We start from the raw sequence: 18222 nt of genomic DNA, 5'->3' as shown, positions 1-18222 counted from the left end.
ACTGAAGAGTTAGGACATATATATGTATATAAAAAATACATTTTTCATATATATTCATATATATGTAAAAGAGTTAGTAGATGTCAGTGTCACGACCACGCTGTTCAGTTCATATCGGGCTGTACATGTGTATGGTTACTTTGCAAAGGTTTCACTCTGGACCCTGGATACACAGAACATTCTTCTGCACAGGCATTTTTTGTGAGCCAGTAGTTCCTCTTTGCTTCTGTTTTTCACAGTGCTCGTGTTTTTCTGTCAATATTATCCCCTGCAAACATTTGCTGCATGAGCTCAGTTAAGCTCAATTTCTTCATCTGCACTGAGGATGGCGAAGCTAAGCTAACAATAAAACACACTTGTCTTGAGGCCAATTGTCTCTTCTAAGTAAAGCTACTTGGGGACTGCTGGCTCATGCTTGAGCAGATAGGGTTTGGGAAGACATTTGAAATGATACTTTAAATTTATTTCTAGAAATATCTAATTTTATTTTAGTAGAATCTGCAATGTGTCAGTTGAACACGCACGTTCTTATAGACTTCATCCATGCAACATTTGGTGAAGAAGGAGATGAGACCATAGTATGAAACAGGAAGGGGCCTGCAGATGATTGAAGAAGGGGGTTCTGCTGTGTTGCAGACAATTAGAAAACTCCTGATGGGGTTGAATTGCTCTATTACACCCCTGGGTTTTTCTCATATTCTTTGCCAGAGGAAAATAATTTTATTTTTCTTTCCAGGGTGATTGTTTTGGATATATGGCTTGATTTAGAGCTAACAAAGTAGATATAACATAGAGCCCTTTGTAGATCTAATGTTTTGACTCCGTTCTAAACTGTAAAACAGCAGCTATTCCAATATAAATCTGGTTCTGTTGCAGGATGTGATGGATGGCTGTGTGGGAGAGAGTAGAGCAGTAGGTTAAGTTAATTGAATTTGCGATGATTGGTTAAAGAGCAGCTGGTGTTAGATATACACAAGAGAATATAAATCCCTGCTTAATTTCTTCTGTGGATTCCCTTTCTATTTCCAGAATTTCATGTTGCAAATGCTTCCATAGATCACTGGAAATGCTGTTTATCAAAAATACTGTAGAAGGTTATATAAAAATGAATGATTTAAATGTGTATATTTGTGTGTGTGTGTTGTGTGTTACTTTTTCTTTTTTAAGATTTTTTTTCCCAAATAAACAGTATACTTATATGTTCTACAGCAAAGTACTGAACCACACAAGGCTATTGGTATATAATAATTTTTCATTTTTAACAGAAATGTAACAATAACTGTATCAGAAAACTGCTTGGTTTCTGTGTATGGCAATGTGCATACACAAGGAGTGAAAATACCCCCAACCTGCTGGTTTTTATTCAGAATATCTGCTTTGACAAAATTCTGATTATTGTGATTATACGCGGTGGTTTGAGGTGATATGTCATATATTGGAGTTGAAAATATTCTGTACTAAAGTATTAAAAATGTTGAACTTCTTTCATTTGATTACAACAAGGTTTATTTTTTGGCATACTCATGTTGACTTTTACAATTTTAGATTGCCCTCTTGGATTCTCCAACAGCTTTAAGCATGGAGGAAAAGCTTCAGCAGAATGAAGCAAGGGTGAGTTGTTTGATACATCAAATCAGAAAGAAAATGGGTTCTCAATGCAAAACAAGATCGTTTTCTCATTTTTGGGGGGGGGATAAATGTATTTTGTTTTCCTTTCAAACAGCATTTTCTTGGTCTTTAACTGTATGTAACTCTTATTTTTGTTGTCCTGTTAATGCAAGCTAACATTATAAACAAATTGTGCATCTTTAATATTTAACTTAACTCTTTTGCTTAAGTAATCAAAATATATGATCTCAAGCCAGCTTGCCTTATTTAAAAGGTACTTAAAATATAGGAAGGAAAACCCACTAGCTTTCAGTACTAGATTATAGTAATCAGAGTGACAAAGAAACAGAAAATGCAGTAGATGCTTCTGGGGGAACTGGTTGACTAAGTCACGTTTTCAAGTAGCTTGTTCCGAATGTTTTCCGAAAGTGCCGGTTCTCAAATCTTACAGGTGTGTGCCAATAGGTTTGGTGCCTAATGAGACATGTAATTTTTTGTTTGAGTATTGGGTGGGTGAATTTCATAGTGTGTCTCACGGCAAGTGCTTTCAGTACCCAGCCCAAGAGACCTGTTGGATCATGCGAAGCTTCTTCATATAGGTACGCTCATATCAGTCCAAAAGAATACAGATATAATGGTATTCTCATTTGCTTAGCTTACAATCTATCATTTTTAACTTGTTAGTATTAATTATTCTTATTTTAATAATAGAAATGTAAACTTCATGCTTTATTAATGTATTTTAATATTTGTTAAATATCAATATTTAATGTTTTTACCTGTTTTTAGCACTGCTGCAAAGTTTTTTTTTTTTTTTTAAAATAATGTTACTAAGGTTTTGGGAAAGGATATGGAATTCTTCAAATATGTGTTACTGAATTTATTTGCCATTTTTGGTTCTGAATATTGTCAATGAGGCTCCAATCAAATATGGATACAGATGTCTTTACTGAGTTAAATTAAAAGACTTCACTGGTTCTGCTTTATGCTTACAAGTTCAGCACATTACATTTGGAGAAATGTGTTTTACATACTTAATGGATGTCAAAAAAAACTAGATTCTTTTGTATATGTTTGTACATTTTAGGAATCTGGTTGTTAATACCAATTTTAAAGACAAGTTGGAAACACTGATTTATAAACTGACACTTTAAAGTAAACTTCATGACAAGTATTAGTAAAATGGATGCATTAGTATGAGCTGTGTTATGAGCCTTAACTGCAAAATAGACTACAGACTTCTCTGTGGCAAAATTTCTGCTAGGGACACATTTTAAAACTGCAGATGTGCAGAAACTCATTATGTTGCATGCAATACTAAACACCAACCTGCATAACAGTAATTCTAGCCTTCAACTGTAAGTTACTTTTCTGTATTCTTATCAGGTTTTTAAAGCTCAGTCAGAGTTGAATGACAATTTGGTTTGCATGTGTAGCAGGCTATATTTTTGTGAGTAAAAACATAAACCTTCTATGTCAGTATAATTGCATAATATAAACTGCTGATTATGTGCTAACTAAGGGATGTTTTTCAAGCTCTGCTTGTCCTCCTCAGAAGTCTTGGCTTCTCTGCGGGGGAAATATATTAAGCATATTTTATTATCTTTTGTCAACCTCATTAATAGGTTATGTGATTACTATATAAGAAAATTGCTACAGACACAATCACAGAAAATTCTTAGTAAATGTTGCAGTGGTTATACCTTTTTAGAATTAAATGAATTCAATAATTTGTTTGTAGAGATCCAAGGACTGTATTGCCATGTTCAAATTATCTGACAAATATATGATAGCTTTCTGTAATGAAGTGTCTTGTCCTGCTAAAAGAATAATTAAAATGATTTCTTTGGGATAAAAATCTTTCTGCTGTGGTGAATAAAAATATGATAGACATTCCTTAATATTTTTAACCTTTTAGTTTTTCTTTTAACATTATGATTGGGAGCATTGTGACATAATTTTAAAAAATGACAGCTATTTCTCTTTCTCTTTTGTGTTCCTGAGGTATAGGTAGAAATGAGAAGTTCCTTTAGTTCATATAAGTTAATTGGCAGCTGACCTGCAAAGGCAGGTGGGATGGTAAGCAGGGGGTTTCAGGTGCCAGGATATTTGGAGGAGCTGTATAAACTTAATGGGACTGGCTAAGCACTTTGTGAAATTACCCAATTTCTCTAAAAATATCTGTCATTATTTTATGAGGCCATTCCTGTCCTTTGTTTCCTTTTGTAAGCTAAATAAAACTTTTCTCGTTTCTTTTTGAGAGAGAAAAATTCTAAGAACAGTCAGTTAACCATTTGTTTTCAGACATATGTATTAAAGGAGAAAGCGTCAATTCTACCATTAACGAAACTGGGCTATGTTTTGTCAAGGGAGATTTATTAGTCTTTAACCTTTTTTGTGTGTGTGAAGATGGGAGAATATTCTAGAACTGTTGCAGGAGGAGTAATGCTTCTCTCGATCGTTGTTTAAATCTCAAATTTTGCCAATACTGGAACAGAGAGGTTATGATTTATTTTTTCAGACATATGTTTTCTTTTATAGGTACAAGAACTGACCAAAGAGTGGACGAACAAGTGGAATGAAACCCAAAATATTCTGAAAGTAAGGCATAGATAAATACATATAGTCATTTTGTCTTTCTTCAGCTTTTTTGCTTATTTTTTTTCTGTCTTGCTTTAGTGTATTGCAAGTAGTTCATTTTCGGGAGGTTTTTAGAGTAAGTATGCATTCTGATGTTTTGGAATAAAATTAAAAATAATAAAAATAGTGCAACTCTTTCTTTGACATGCCATAGTGGACCTCATGCTGCAAAAATGTTAGTTTCTTACAAAGTTTTTAAATACTGAATATTTTTTGTGGATTGCAAATGAAGGAAACATGGCATGGGAGCAGGTAGCTCTCTCTTCTCTTGGCATTTGGATTGGAGTATTTACAGGTCTGGCTGATGCCCTTTATGTTGCATTTGGTATCTCAGTATTTAAGCCTTCACATCCTGCTATTCACACAGAACCTGCAGTGGTTTGGAGTGCAGTACATACAAGCATTTAGCATTATTTTTTTTCTCCTTGTCACTAATCTGAGATCTGTTTTCTGTAATTGATTTTTTCTGTGTATCACTTTGCTTTTTTCTTTTAATTATTATTCTTTTTTAAGTTCACCTCTGTGTCTTCTACCAGACTTCCAAATAAGTAAAATGGATGCTTAAAATTGAAGCACAGAGAACAAATAATTTAGAGTACAGAGCAGGATTGGTATGGTAATTGGCTGGCAGATGGCATGACAGAATGGACTGTTTAATGTTTGTGCAGATATATGGGACTGGGAATTACCATTTATGTATTCCTCAGAGATGTTTTAAGTCCAGTTTTACACTATTCTTTTTTTTTTCTCTCTCTCTCTTTTGGATTATCTATATGTACATAGTTCTTCCTTTAACTCTCCTTCCCATTTGAAAAAAATACAAAACTAAATTCTTGATTGGAAGAGTCATTGTTACAAGGAGATTTTGTGAATTTTAGTCAGTTATGAAGTGAGCATAATGTAGCATATGGAAAGTCTTCACAGATTAATGTTGGAAATGCACTGATTCTTCCATAGAAATTATGGAATTATAGGAAGAATTGAACAATTGCTATAAAGAGGATAAATTATAAGCATGACAATTTTTGCTATGTGGCTGCAAGACTTGAACACAGAAGCCAGGCTTGTGATATTCTAGTACCAAGCTTTTATTATTTTAATTCTCGCAACTTCTGTGTTTTACATTTTTATATGCTGATATTTCAGCGTATAAGTAGAGCTTACGTTATAGGTTAAAGGCAATTGGTAAAACTTTCTTGGCCATTAAAAAAGGGAATTTTGCAGAAGATTTATTGGTTCCACTGCTTTATTCTACATCATGTTACTGAAGCTATGCATATTTTTATTCACTTCGTTTAGTGACTCTGGAAATCACTGCTACCACATGATTAGGAAAGGACTTTTTGAAAGTTTGCGGGACTGAGTAGCTCAAAACCAAATTATAAACTGTAGAAAGCAGTGGTGGTTAGTGTAATTTGAGTTATGGTTGCTAAAAGATTGTCTAAGGTGCTCACAGTTAGATGAGGCTTGTTTATTATCAATCAGTGAAAATTTTTAAATATTTTATAATTTCTTCCTGCAGTACATTTAAAAAAAAGACTATAGTGCCAAATTTATTCTTTTCTGACCCATTTGCAAGTGTTCAAATACTAATAAAAATTTCATTTTGGTTTACTCAAATAGTTATTGAGATGGGATCTGATGACTTATTGTTTGGAATTTTCAAAGGGATTTCTTGCAGCTATTTCATTTCACTTCGTATTTTACATTGCATACACACACACACACACACACACGCAGAAACACATTCTCTGTATGGGAGTGCATATTTCACAAATGGAATGCGAACTGTGATGTGTGGAGCAGGTGAAAATTAATATTGCAACAGACATCTGGCTTTTTTATAGGTTTCTGAGGTCATTTGCTTGACTTTTTTCTTCTAACCAGTTTGGAATTCACTTTCTATACTTAAATAAATGCAGAGCAGGGTCGGCTTTATCCCCAAACCTGCCAAGTTCTTTTTTGTTTTTTGTGAAGAATGCAGAAGCAGGTAGGTTCTTGAGGCACCTAATCAGCACTGAGGATCCATTGCAAATCTTCTGCTAATACAAACCCTTGGAGAAATTAAGAGTTGGGAGGGCAGTGCCACTGATTTCCAAATGTTAGGATATGTGTTACAATATCTAGCACTTATCCTGAAACCAAATATACCAAGTAGTGAGTGGCATATTTGGTAAGCACCTGGGGAGGGGAGAGCAAGATGTTTTGAAATAAGTTTCTAGAGTTTAAGATTGAAGGTGGGGAATTGTGGATTCAAATTAAAACTCTTTGGTCCAGAAGTCACTCTGGAGGAGCAGAATCAAAGGTGTTTTTTCCTGTACAGATGGCAGGGCTTGCAGAATCTGGTGTAACTCAGGAAAAGCCTAATCATAAAAAACCTTAAGGAAGGAAGAACAATTTCAGTTTATGACTTTGTTGTATCTGTGTTGGTCAGTGTCTTCATTCTGTGTGTGTCCATCTCTGCAGCCTTTCATAGAAAGGCCTCTTGGGCGCGTGGTAGGAGTGGAGAGTCTTGCCCGCACAGGGAAAAGCAAGGCAGAAGCTGGAAAGTAGTATCTGGATGATGAAGGTCTGCAATCTTGCCTACCTTTGTCTCTCCTGCAGAAAAGAAAGGGGGTTAACTGTCTATTTCCTCCTAACTTCTGTTTTGTCTGGCCTTGTTAAGAAGGGTAGTTGGTGTTTAAGAGAATGGTCCTCCTGGTGTTTTCCTTTCCTCTGCCTTTGGACGGAGTGTTCCAGTGCCTGGTTTGACTCTCCTGAGCTAGTTCTACTAAAGGCTATTCCTGACCTTTAGTTCTTGCTCCACAGCAGCCAACGCCACCAGGCTTGGAGAATCTGATCTCCTTTTGCCCATTGGTCCCTAACACCTTTTGCCCCAAATCTTTTAGTTGATTATGAAAATTCGTGTAACCAGATAACTACTACTACACATATGCCTGCCAAATGTAAGCACGTTGCTACTGACTGAATGGCATTTCACAGGTCACAGGCATTTTCACACTTGATTCTGAGTATCAGAGCGCACATGTTTTTGAATTATTTTCACAGTGCAATGCGAAAAATCTGTAAGTGTTTAAACTCCCAAACAGTTGAAAGGATTGTGCATGAGTCTTGAAAAATGCAAGAAGTGAGGTTTGTAGTGCGTGGTAGTGTATTTTATTAGATCAACAGATGTGGCTGGAAAAAATTATCTAGTCTTTCTGAATTCAGTGTTTTCATCAGGCCTAACAAAGATAATGCATTCAAACCTTATTACTGTTTTGTGAGGAAGATGTTTTCTGAGATTCTTTGCTCCTCCCAGTAATTTTCAACTTTTAAATTATACCAGCAAAAGCCAAATGCTACTTCATATTTTGTCTTTTTTTAGTTCATCTTTACTTATGTTTTCCATCACAGTGTGAGTCTTCAGGCTGAGTGTGGATTATGAATTTGGGCTTGGAGTTTGGTCTGTATGTCTTAAGGCTCTGCAGATTTTTTATGGTTCTTCAAATACACCATTGCCTTCTTGGACACATCTTGGACTCGTGATAGTAGTATTGAAAGCATGTTCAATTTCCCACATTTGGGAAAAGCACTTTTGGAGGGAGACTGGGGTTTCTGTGAAATCTGCATTGCTGTTGGCTCAGTTCTAAAGCCCCAATCCTCCTGGTCCTCATAATGGATCAGGACCCAGCACTCTTTTTAAATTGGGCTGACTATAAGAAGTATCCATTGCTGCTTAGGATGGTAGCTGCTTGGAATTGTTAATGTGGCCAATGTGCCGAGCAGTGTTTCCACTGCTGATGTTTCTCATGCTCGTTCTCATGCTTGACCTCTTCTCTATAATATGGCACGACAACCTGACTTTACTGATCTAGCATTAGTCTGGCCTCTGGGCCTCTCTTTAATTGAAGGGAAGATATTTTAATGCTTGAGAAACCTAATAAAAGATATGTAGAGTGATGCATAGTGTGGTGTGAAAGTGCTGCTTTGTGCAGCTTTGAAATATTGTGTGATTGTTTTTAAAGCCCATCTGGTTTGGGTCATTTCCTCAAATGCCTTGAGCTCATTTGAACTTTGCAAATACATTTTCTTCTCTCTCCAAGTGTCCTCAGCACTTGTTTAACACCAGGATTTTGCCTCCATACTGTTTTCACTAATTTCTCTACATGTTTTTTTCTTTTTTCCTGTTAATAATCTTTCATGCATCTCTCTCAAAAGAAGGGGAGGAGAGAAGAAAATCTGTTCGCACTTTTCCTTCATTTAGTCCTTTTATATGGTCCTGTCAAAGATCAATCCGAGGGTCTATAATTTCTTCAGATGGTTTCTAAGATGGTAGAGTAACCTATCCTACTTTTGTTTTTTTTCCCCTTTCTTTGAGACTTTAATTGGCACAGAACTTTTTTGATGTGACTATTACATTTGAGTGCATGTGTTGTCATCCTTCTAGAGATCTTTTTTATTAGCATTTTATTTTTTTTTCCTCTTTTGTGAGTGCTTCAATTCCTTTCCCTAACCTTTAGCAGCTTTTCTATTAATCTTTTTAAAATTTGTTTTCCTTTATATAATTCTCTGAGATACTTTTCCCTTCCTTTCTTTTAGATTTCTTTTCTCTGCTTTACTGTTTGTGTAGAAGTTTGTGCAATATTTTGAGCCTTTTGCTTTTCTGATGCATGTCATTCTTGCCTACTGCACAGATATATTTAGGTGCTCATTTCCTTTGGTGTTAAGCAGTGTTAGAGCTACCTTGCATTTCATCGATCCTGCTGTTTGATTCTAATCATTTAGTTCACATTGTGTGAGAGAGCTCAACTGCTCTCAAAGAATGCAGAGATCTGTCTTTGCAGAGTCCATTAAAAGACAGGGTCCTATCTTGATTTTTTTTTTGTGTAATTCTTACAATCAATAATTTAACTAGCAGCTTCTTCTGACTCTGTCTTGTTGGATTTGGTGACACAGCCTCCTCACTTCCATAAATAGTGCTAATTCTGCTGAAAGACTTTGCCACAGGTTGTGCAAATATGTTATTGCACATAATGTTTACATGGCCTTTTCCTTTCTTGAGTCCTTCAGTGGGCTAATTTTTATGTGTTTAAGATAGTCATCCCTTTGGGCAGAAGAAAGCTGTTGCTTGTATGTTTGTCTTCAAGCATTAACATCTACTGGTTCTACCGGTTTTTAAAAGCTGTGTCTCTTTCTGAGGTAGATTAAATCATCAGACAAGGTCTTAAATTAATATTTTAATGTTTAATTAGTTTGTTAATGACAAACTAATGTCCAATGTCTTTAGCAAGCAAAAAATCCTCTGTGTGTGTGTGTTTTTCCCCATTCCATAAGAAGATTACTAAAACATTAGGAACCTAATGCATGATGTGGTTGTCCTAGATTCCTAGATCACTAATTAATAAGTTTTATTTATTTATATATATATATACATATATACATATATATAAAATATACACATATATATATATATAAATTATGAGATGGGCAAAAGTAACAGCTTGTTATTAGTAATCACTCTTACCACTTTAATCATTTTATCACTGGGAAGTCTGTTATCAAAGGATTTTGTGAAAGATGCAGCATATTCTTTAATCCTGCCCTTTGACTTTCTGCAAAATCCCATTAGAAGTAAACATGGCCACATGTCCTCGGAACACGAGTCCCAAAATGTTATAGGTTGAATGGAAAAATATGGAGTTATGGAAATGGTTTACAATTATATGCAAAATGATGTATGCATGATATTTTATTTAAACTGTTTGCTTTCAGCTTTGACATATGTGTTTGTATATTTGGCAGGAATAACACATTTCTAAGAACTTTTCCCATTTCAATAAGTAAGTGGTTTGTTTTTGTAAAATTGTTGCTGATTGGTGTTGCGTTTTGGTTAAAAAGCTTGTTTTTGGCTTAACTGTGCTTTCAATGAGAGATTTAAAACAACTTTCATCTGAACAGTATTTGCTAATTTATAGTTTTTGTATATCATCTGTATTAGCACTTTTCATGCTTCCATTTTTTGTTTCATTTCTACAATCTGTATCTTCTGCTTGAATTTTAAGGAAAGGGTTTAATAATGACTGTAGATTAAAATAAGATTGCATACCTATGAAACTGGCAGGAAGAATTTATATTATTCCTGATTTTGTCTTATTTTGAAAAATGAATGGAAGCGTTGTTTCTAAGCTTGCTAGCTTTCTCAGGCCAAGCAAATAGTAATGTAAGTACATCTATCAAACAGGATTGTATGTCCAGGTATGAACACAATGTACACATTTACATTAAATGCCTTCTTAATATTATAGGTAATCAGATTCCCTTCAGCTGACTTGTGAATGTTATGAAAAGACAAGCTATTAAAAAAGGTTTAAAGGTCTTGATGTTAATTTTTCATGCTTATATTTCTCCATCAGAAATCACAAAATAAATTCTAATAGCTTCTCTTCTGTCTAGAAGCTCATTTAAATGAGGTTTTGACTTCTTGCACTAGATGTCACTGCAGATTCAAAAATTAGCTTTGCCTACATGTTTAATTAAGAAAATTTAAGGTAAAATGATTTGCCACAGTGACTTTCCTTGCCATGCAGACATAGTAAAATAAGGATATGAGAATGCCAAAATATTGGATTAGGGTCAAGTCCTGGGGAATCTGAGTAACCGTTTTGGTAAAAATGCTCCTGAACAACAATTCACAGGTGGGATGCAGGGCAAAGTGAGGTCGTATGTGCAGGATTATTGCAATTATTTGCTGGTGCGTTTTTCAGCAATTTATCTTTTTCAAATTACTGTAATATAGCTAAAACTTTTAAAATATTCTTGTTTTCCTAACCTTATATCATTAATGTTGTAAGGATATGAGAGAGGCATGATTTGTGGAGTATCTTCTTATTTAATCAGCTGATACAGTTGAAATGGCAAACAGGTTTTTGAGCACATGGACTTTTCATCGGACCCTTCATCTATTTTATTTTTCTTTCAGCAGATCTTGCCTGGAAAAGCCAGTGGCTATGACATTCAGCTTCCATTTTAATTTTTCCTATTAATATTTTTCTTTTCATCAGTCGCTTCTGTGGGTTTCTAATTGAATTTCAGTTAATTAAGATTTAGTCAATTTTTGTTTGCTCAGTCTTTTTTGATTAAGTTTTCCTATAACAACAACAACAACAAAATTCTGTATCCTTATACAATATTCATCCACAACTACTTTGCCTGGCTCTCAATTTTGTCAGCATTTGTTTTCTTATATTTGGACCATTGCATCATTTTATTTATCTATTTACTGACATGAAAACCTAACTATATTTATCTATATGCTTTTCGTATCTGTCTATATATTCTCTTTCTTCTCACTGTTTGGTAAGGTGTGTAAAGCGAATGTATTAACATCCCAGAATCTTTGTGCAATTGGTTGGCATATAGAGTTTTGAACAGATCGTGTTTTGTTTTTACCTTAAGCAGAAATTGTTTTTTGAAACTCAAATGCTGATCAGCTGCCACTACTCAGGTGATTATTTCTTTAACTGATCGTGACCTTGCTTCAATCTGGTAATTGTGTCTAGGCCTGGGCAGATCGAAAAGAAAGAACTCTATAGATAGAATTATCTGCAAAAACAAACACATAATAACTTTTTAAGGGCTTATGTAGTTGTATTAAAGGGCACATGGATTTTTCTTCAGGAGAGCAGTTCTCATCCTCTGCACTCCCCAAAGCAAGTATATTTTTTGAGCGATTTCTCTACTCTCAGCTTTGTCTTCTTATTGCAAGAGAAAGAAAAAAAATACTAAATTGGGAACTGGTGCTCCTGATCTTCTGTAACTCTTTATGTAATAGAAACATTATTGAAAGTGTCCTAGCCACCTGGGGAACTCTGAATGCATCAGTCAAAAGTAGATTTCAAAAGAAATAGCTGTCTGATTCCAAGTCCATCCCTGCCACCTGTCTATACCTTGTTAAGAAACCTACTTTCTCCCTTGTAGCCTCTTCAGCTGCTTGCCGTGGCACTGATCTGACCACTTTTAACTTTGCTTTCTACTAGAAAGCTGCAATCAAGAGGTTTCTAATGCTACTGATTATTTTTTAGTTCAATTTTAAACAGTATTTCCAACCTAAAATCTCCAGGACCATCAGAGAAGCACAGTCAGGGGCTGCAGCTTCTGAGCTCACCCACTATGGATTAAAGCAAGTTGAATTGAATATTTTAGTTAATATAGGCTGTGTGGTTCAAAAGAGTCCCTTTGGTTTCTAGCAGAGACCATTCTCCCAGGTATTTCCCTACCATCTTACCCCTTATACCTGAGGCCCCCCATCTGTAGATTATTTAGGCCATGCTTAGCCATAATCTATCATTGGGGCTGGTAGGTTTTTTCCTCAAATGACAGAATCAGAGAAAAATGCTTTTGATTTTTTTTTTTTTTCTGCAGCTCAGGTGCCACTTGTTAAACAATTTCTTCTGGGCATTTGTTCTGCTTTTCTATTGTTTTCTTGTGGTAGGGAGGGAAGCTAAATTGAAAGCAGAGTAAGGTGTTGATTTAGCCTATAGAAGAAAAAACGGAAGAAGAAGGAATAACCTCTTAAAACTATTTTTTTCTGCAGAATCTGAAGAGAGATAGTGAGAGGAGCAAAGATGGAGTGTAAAGTTGCCCCTTGGTTATGGAAGGGTAAAGAAACCTTCTCATGTCAACATTTTGGAAGAAAAATGTAAATGACTCCGAGTCTTTCACAAAGTAACCGTTTTTAATAGCTCTTTCAATTAGCAAGTTTTCGATTAGCAATAATCGTGCCTCGGATTGACCTCATTGGCTACGATACTCTTTGGAAATATGTTTTTGATTTGAAATGCTAAAATAATTTTATTTTTCTGCTAAACCAGCATATTTAGAAATGTATTTAGCTGTTCATTACTCCATAACTCCAATTACTGTTTTGACTCCACAGGACAGTTGTGCACCTGATATGTCTTAATCAATAGCCGAGCATCGCTGAGATCCATCCAGCGATGCTGTGGCAAAAATGCAGTGGTGATGATGCATTTCTTCTTTATTTTCCCCAACCACAGAGAGGTATTTTTGTTGAAATTTGCTAGAAGAGGTCTGCAACAAAGATGGCAGTACACATGTGCTGCTATTACAATCAGACCATGTTCTGGAGCAAAGGAGATGGCAGCTTGAGTTTGACTGCTGTATTTCTCTCTCCAGTTGCATTTACTCCATACCTCAGTAGCTGGGTTGAGGGTCAGGAGTGCTCTGGCAACCAGACTTGTGCTGCTGCTTCTGCTGAGGATTTTGCTGTTGTCTTGCTATCTTGCCAGTCCCGAAGTCTGTTTTCTGTCCTTGGTACGCTCCTGCAAACCAGTATCTATAGCCCCACTCTTGGCAGTTTCTCTCAGTAGTGATCATTGTGTTCGGACCTTGGCAAGGGGACTAATACACTTAAACTAATCTGCAGGAGTGAAGATGAACTTCTAGGTGGATAAATGAAGGCGAAATGCAGACAAATGAAATGCTTCTTTAACTCTCCCATACCCCAAGAAACACAAAAAGTGAAGCAGCTTCTAAAATGAATAAATGCATTAGCTAAGAGACTGGTCTCTTTCCTCCACAATTCCATGACTCATTCATCATCCAGCTTTAGCAACAAATGAGGTAGGAGCCTTGTAGATAATACAGTTCACTGTATTCTCTTGATTCATTCCCAGAGTCTGTGGAATGAATTATTCACAGGTCCTGTAGAAAATATATGATCATGTAATTAAAGACTGTATCATAATGCATATGTGAGAAGGGGGTAAATTAAGATTGCCTCTTTCTCTCTGTTCCAGCCAGGCCATTTTATATACCTGCATGGAGGGTATCCAGAGAGCAGTTGCTATCTTTTAGTTGGAAGGTATAGTGCCTGCTTCTAGGATCAGCAAAAGGAAAAATCCTATTTTCTCCTCTGAATGCTGGCACTAAAATATGCAGATTTATTTTGCTCTGGCATTAATGATTGCTCAGTCTAGGCCCAGAGAAAAGCTGTGAAGAGGTGAAGCCTGTCTGCTGGAGAAAGTTTTACCTGCAGAATACTCTGTGCGCGTCATTTCTTGGTACAGAAGAATTGTTTTCCCTTAAACTCATGCTAGCAAGGGCACAAATCAGCCTACAGAAGATGCATCAGCCTAGGAAATGGCTGCTTGGATGGCTGAAGTTTTATAGGCCACTGGAAAACAATATTTTATAGACTAGTGTCCAGGAAGCTTTAGTGGCAAAACGGGCAGCTATGCTTATAATTAGACAAATCCTGTAGTTCTGTTTGGGGAACTTCTGCTCCAAAGTTGGTGCTCCTTCTGTCCGTACAAGGTGTGAAGTGTCAAGAAGGCATCCAGCTTATTAGGTTCATTCTTGTAATTCTGGGAACAAAGGCCATATTTCCTGAAAAGTGATCCTGAATTTGCTAAGGCTTCTAACAGAAATGCTTGCAGCACATTACATATAGTGGTGCTTTTGGGTGCCACTGAAATAATGGGGTTTCAGTGTGTTGAAGTGCAGCCGTCTTTTAATGGCAGACATTGGCAACAAGCTCTGAGAGATGCAATGAAAAATAGAACAGGTAAACTGACCTTATGAGACTAATAACTGATCCTGTAATTCCTTTGTATTTTAAAGGACTAGCATCATTAATTTCGCATCACTTTAGCTTCATTGTGCTCATAGTTGCTCATTTGGGCCATTCTGCATTCAGCATCTGCCTTTTTAATTGACATTCTTTTCAGAGAACTACTGATACCTGTGTGGGCTGCCTCCGGAGCACCTGCATTTTTAAAGTGAACTGTTCCAAAACAAAACTACACTTTTTTTTTATGTTGGTTGTTGCAGGCACTTTAATGGGTTTTCTTGATTGATGAGGATAGTGTGGCGTAGAGTTCTAGGAGACAGCAAAAAATCTGATTAGGAAGTTTCTTCTCAGTTGTGTTTTTCTTTGTGGCTTTGAGAGGTAGAAGTCTGTGCCTCTCAGAAGACTGAAGGATCTTAATTGTACTGTGACTTTTTAATTGTACTGAAACTGGCTCTGGTAGCCAGAATGATGATGCTATTTCCTTGTCCTGTTGACTAAAAGGAGACAATGTGATAGGAATTTTGCACCATATTTAATGTATGATACATGAGACAATAAGTAATCCCTTTCTTAACGAATGATGGTATAAATTGTTGTCCTTTTGCTTGTAAAGGGAGAACATATCCTTTAATTTTCAAAAATAGTTAATAAAATTCCAGCAATCAACCAAATTCAAGTTTGTTCACAGTTTATAAAGTGTTTGCCGCGCTACTAATGATGTACATCATGTTTCCTCCTCTCTTCCCCTTGGCCCCTAAGTAGCACTTGCTTCCATTGTGCCAAAAAATGCAAAATTCATCTTGCTCTTCCAGAAACTGGATCTGTGTCATTCTGAACACAGTGTAACATAGGACAAAAATTCGATAGCACATGCACAGTTTTGTAGAACACAGAAAAAAATTATTTAACAGACACCAGCTGATGAGACAACCATCTTCACTGATACAATACAGAACAATTCAGTTTTCCCTAGCTAATGTGTAGCCTATCATGTTAATGGAAATCTCAAATATTTCAAAGTTGTTTTCTTGGAACAGATTTTTGTCTACTCTGGAATTGTCTGGTCTGTCACAATGTGACAATTGAATTTTTTTCAGCTGCAGTTTCGTCTTGGCTTATTTCTTTGTGGTGTGTATCTTCTAGGAGAGAAAGCCTGGAGAGCAAAAAAGGTGTCTATGTTACAAGTTCCCATTTAAAACTCCAAAAGTTAGATGCTAAACTCTTCTCCCTTCATTTGTTTTTAAAGAATTGTTATTAGGAAACCAGAAGCCAAAAACAATTTTTGCTTTTTTTTTTTATATTTTTCTTTTTTCTCTCCCATGCTTTATTCATCTATTTAAGCACATTGACAGTAACTGGCAGTAACTGGTTGTTTACTGTAGAAAATCTTTTTTCCTTTTCTAGTTCTGTAGTTATAATTATGCCTTTACAAATCTTACATTCCGAACAATCATATAGTTTTCCTAATTTTGACATTGCTGGATAACCTGGAGAGTTTAACCCTTCAAAGCAAATGCAGAAAGCTCTGTAAGCATCTTTGCCTTGTTTCTGAATCACTTTTCTGCTGTTAACTACAGTACTTCCCCCAGTTCGTCCAGAATCAGACAAGAATATAGGTAGAGTATATTTATTTTTTTCTGGTATGTTTATATTTTCCTCTTGGAGGATGTTATCGAACTATATAGTACAGAGAATGTGCAGCTCAGACAATCTAATCTAACTTAATATCATTCTTTTTCCGCTCCCAGTCTTCCTAGAAGAAAATCAAAATCTTGTGAGCAATCTTTGAGTGATGCAATGGAGTCTTTAATGAAAGAGAGAGGTTCAATTTTATTTGTGTCAGACAGCTTACCAGTAACTTACTGGTAAGCACAATGTGGTAGGGTTTCATATGATCCTTATATTAAGTAGTGATACATCAATTAGTGCTTCAAAGCATCTTTAATGCCTGATTTTAAAACACAGGGCTTTAGACAGAATTATATGGGATTTTTAAAATTATTATATTTTTTTTATTTCTTACAGCCCAACTTCTTTTGATGTGAGAGAAATCTTATTGTTTTGCAGGAACTATTTGGGTATAAGATTTGCAATGTCAGTCAGCTACTGACCTAATATAATAGTAATGTAATAATAGTTTATGCATAAATAGCATGGTTTATACATATGGAGTTTTTAAATCTTACAGATCAAGCAACATAATTAGAACTTACTAGCCCACAATAGGTCAATCATAGAGTTATCTACCTTCAAAGTGTTAACTTGTTCTGTAGAGCTTTCAGTTAAATGTTTACATTTAATCTATTGAAAAATCTGTTTTGCTGCACTTGGACAAACTGTTAGGAAGGTTTTGTCTGAAAGTGTTTCATTCAATTCTTACATTTCCTATATGGCACGTTTGCTTAGAAAGCATCTTCCTGCATGAGCAGATCTTAAGATCTTGGATTTTCCAAGTTTGTAGGTTTATTTTGTTTTTTTTTGTAACTCGTTTTCATTTTCGCTCAAGTTCTCATTTTGTGGCTACATTTGCTCGGCATAAAGACACAAAGCTGGAGATGGATTCGTTATCATAACTTCACACAGGATAGCATTTCAACTTCTTATAGTTTGTAGGTACTGAAGAAGGTGAGGAGGCAATCTGGGGTGTTATAAGGAATGAAATTAGCTCATCAGCTCTTCCTCTTTAGAAGCTCGTGCCCATCCTTATTCTCCTCGCTAGACTTGCTCAGCATGCAGACTTCTGATCACTTGTCTTTTTGCTGTTGCCAAGTAGATTCCTCTGCAAACTGAGGGCTGATATGCTTTAAAGGGTAAAAGAAAAAGCATAGAAGGACTGAGATGCCTCTTATACCTGTAACAGCCGTTTGCAGTGAGCAGCCCCTTGATATTGCTCCTTCTGTTAGTGGCTACTGGCACTATGTGGGATAGCTTCATTGTGTAGGAGGATAGTCTCAGTGGGAATTTCCATGGCTGCGTTCAGGTTACTGTGTCAGACTTCCAATTCCATGGCATGGTCAACAGTAGCGTTTGACAAAATTATGGAAGCTGAGAAAGGTGCTGCCATAGCTCATGAAAACACCCTCTTTTCAATTTGGGAAAAGGCAGTGAGTCTCCACTGTTTTTTCTGTTGAATCTGGACACGGTTGTTTTGAAGATAAGAATTTCTGGTTAAGGGTAATAGTTCAAAATCCCATTTCTTGGTCATGATAGGAATCTTGACTGCTCTTAAAAAACAAAAACAAAATAAAAAATAAAGGCAAGGTGAGCTGTCCCAAAACAAAAAATTGTGGGTTTTGCCTGAAGGGATGACATGTCCTTAGTGGTTTTTTTTTTTTTCCAGGGAGATGCAGTTGTGTCTGCTTTTGCAGCTTCTGTGGTGACAGCGGTGACAGCTCTTTAAT

General features: G+C 36.0%; 1 protein-coding gene and 1 non-coding gene across 4 annotated transcripts in view; one reads left to right on the top strand and one right to left on the bottom strand.

Moving 5' to 3' along the window:
* The window catches only part of KIF16B (kinesin family member 16B), a 121877-nt gene that overhangs the window by 30403 nt on the left and 73252 nt on the right, over nucleotides 1-18222 (top strand). For all 3 annotated transcript variants that reach the window (XM_088520557.1, XM_088520554.1, XM_088520556.1), the window contains exons 11-12: nucleotides 1546-1611; nucleotides 4150-4209. In XM_088520557.1, the coding sequence (XP_088376683.1) occupies nucleotides 1546-1611; nucleotides 4150-4209 (126 nt within the window). The remainder of the gene's footprint in view (nucleotides 1-1545; nucleotides 1612-4149; nucleotides 4210-18222) is intronic.
* On the bottom strand, nucleotides 12936-13052 carry LOC148595494 (U4 spliceosomal RNA). The gene has a single exon (XR_015913141.1). It is a non-coding gene; the product is annotated as a U4 spliceosomal RNA (small nuclear RNA).

The sequence above is a fragment of the Tinamus guttatus genome, unplaced genomic scaffold (genome assembly GCF_059628265.1).
Source record: "Tinamus guttatus ecotype Peru unplaced genomic scaffold, ASM5962826v1 Tinamus_guttatus_pri_ptg000090l, whole genome shotgun sequence".
In the NCBI taxonomy this organism is placed as follows: Eukaryota; Metazoa; Chordata; class Aves; order Tinamiformes; family Tinamidae; genus Tinamus; species Tinamus guttatus.
Note: the sequence above shows the minus strand (reverse complement) of the source record. Positions and strands in the feature narration are given on the sequence as shown.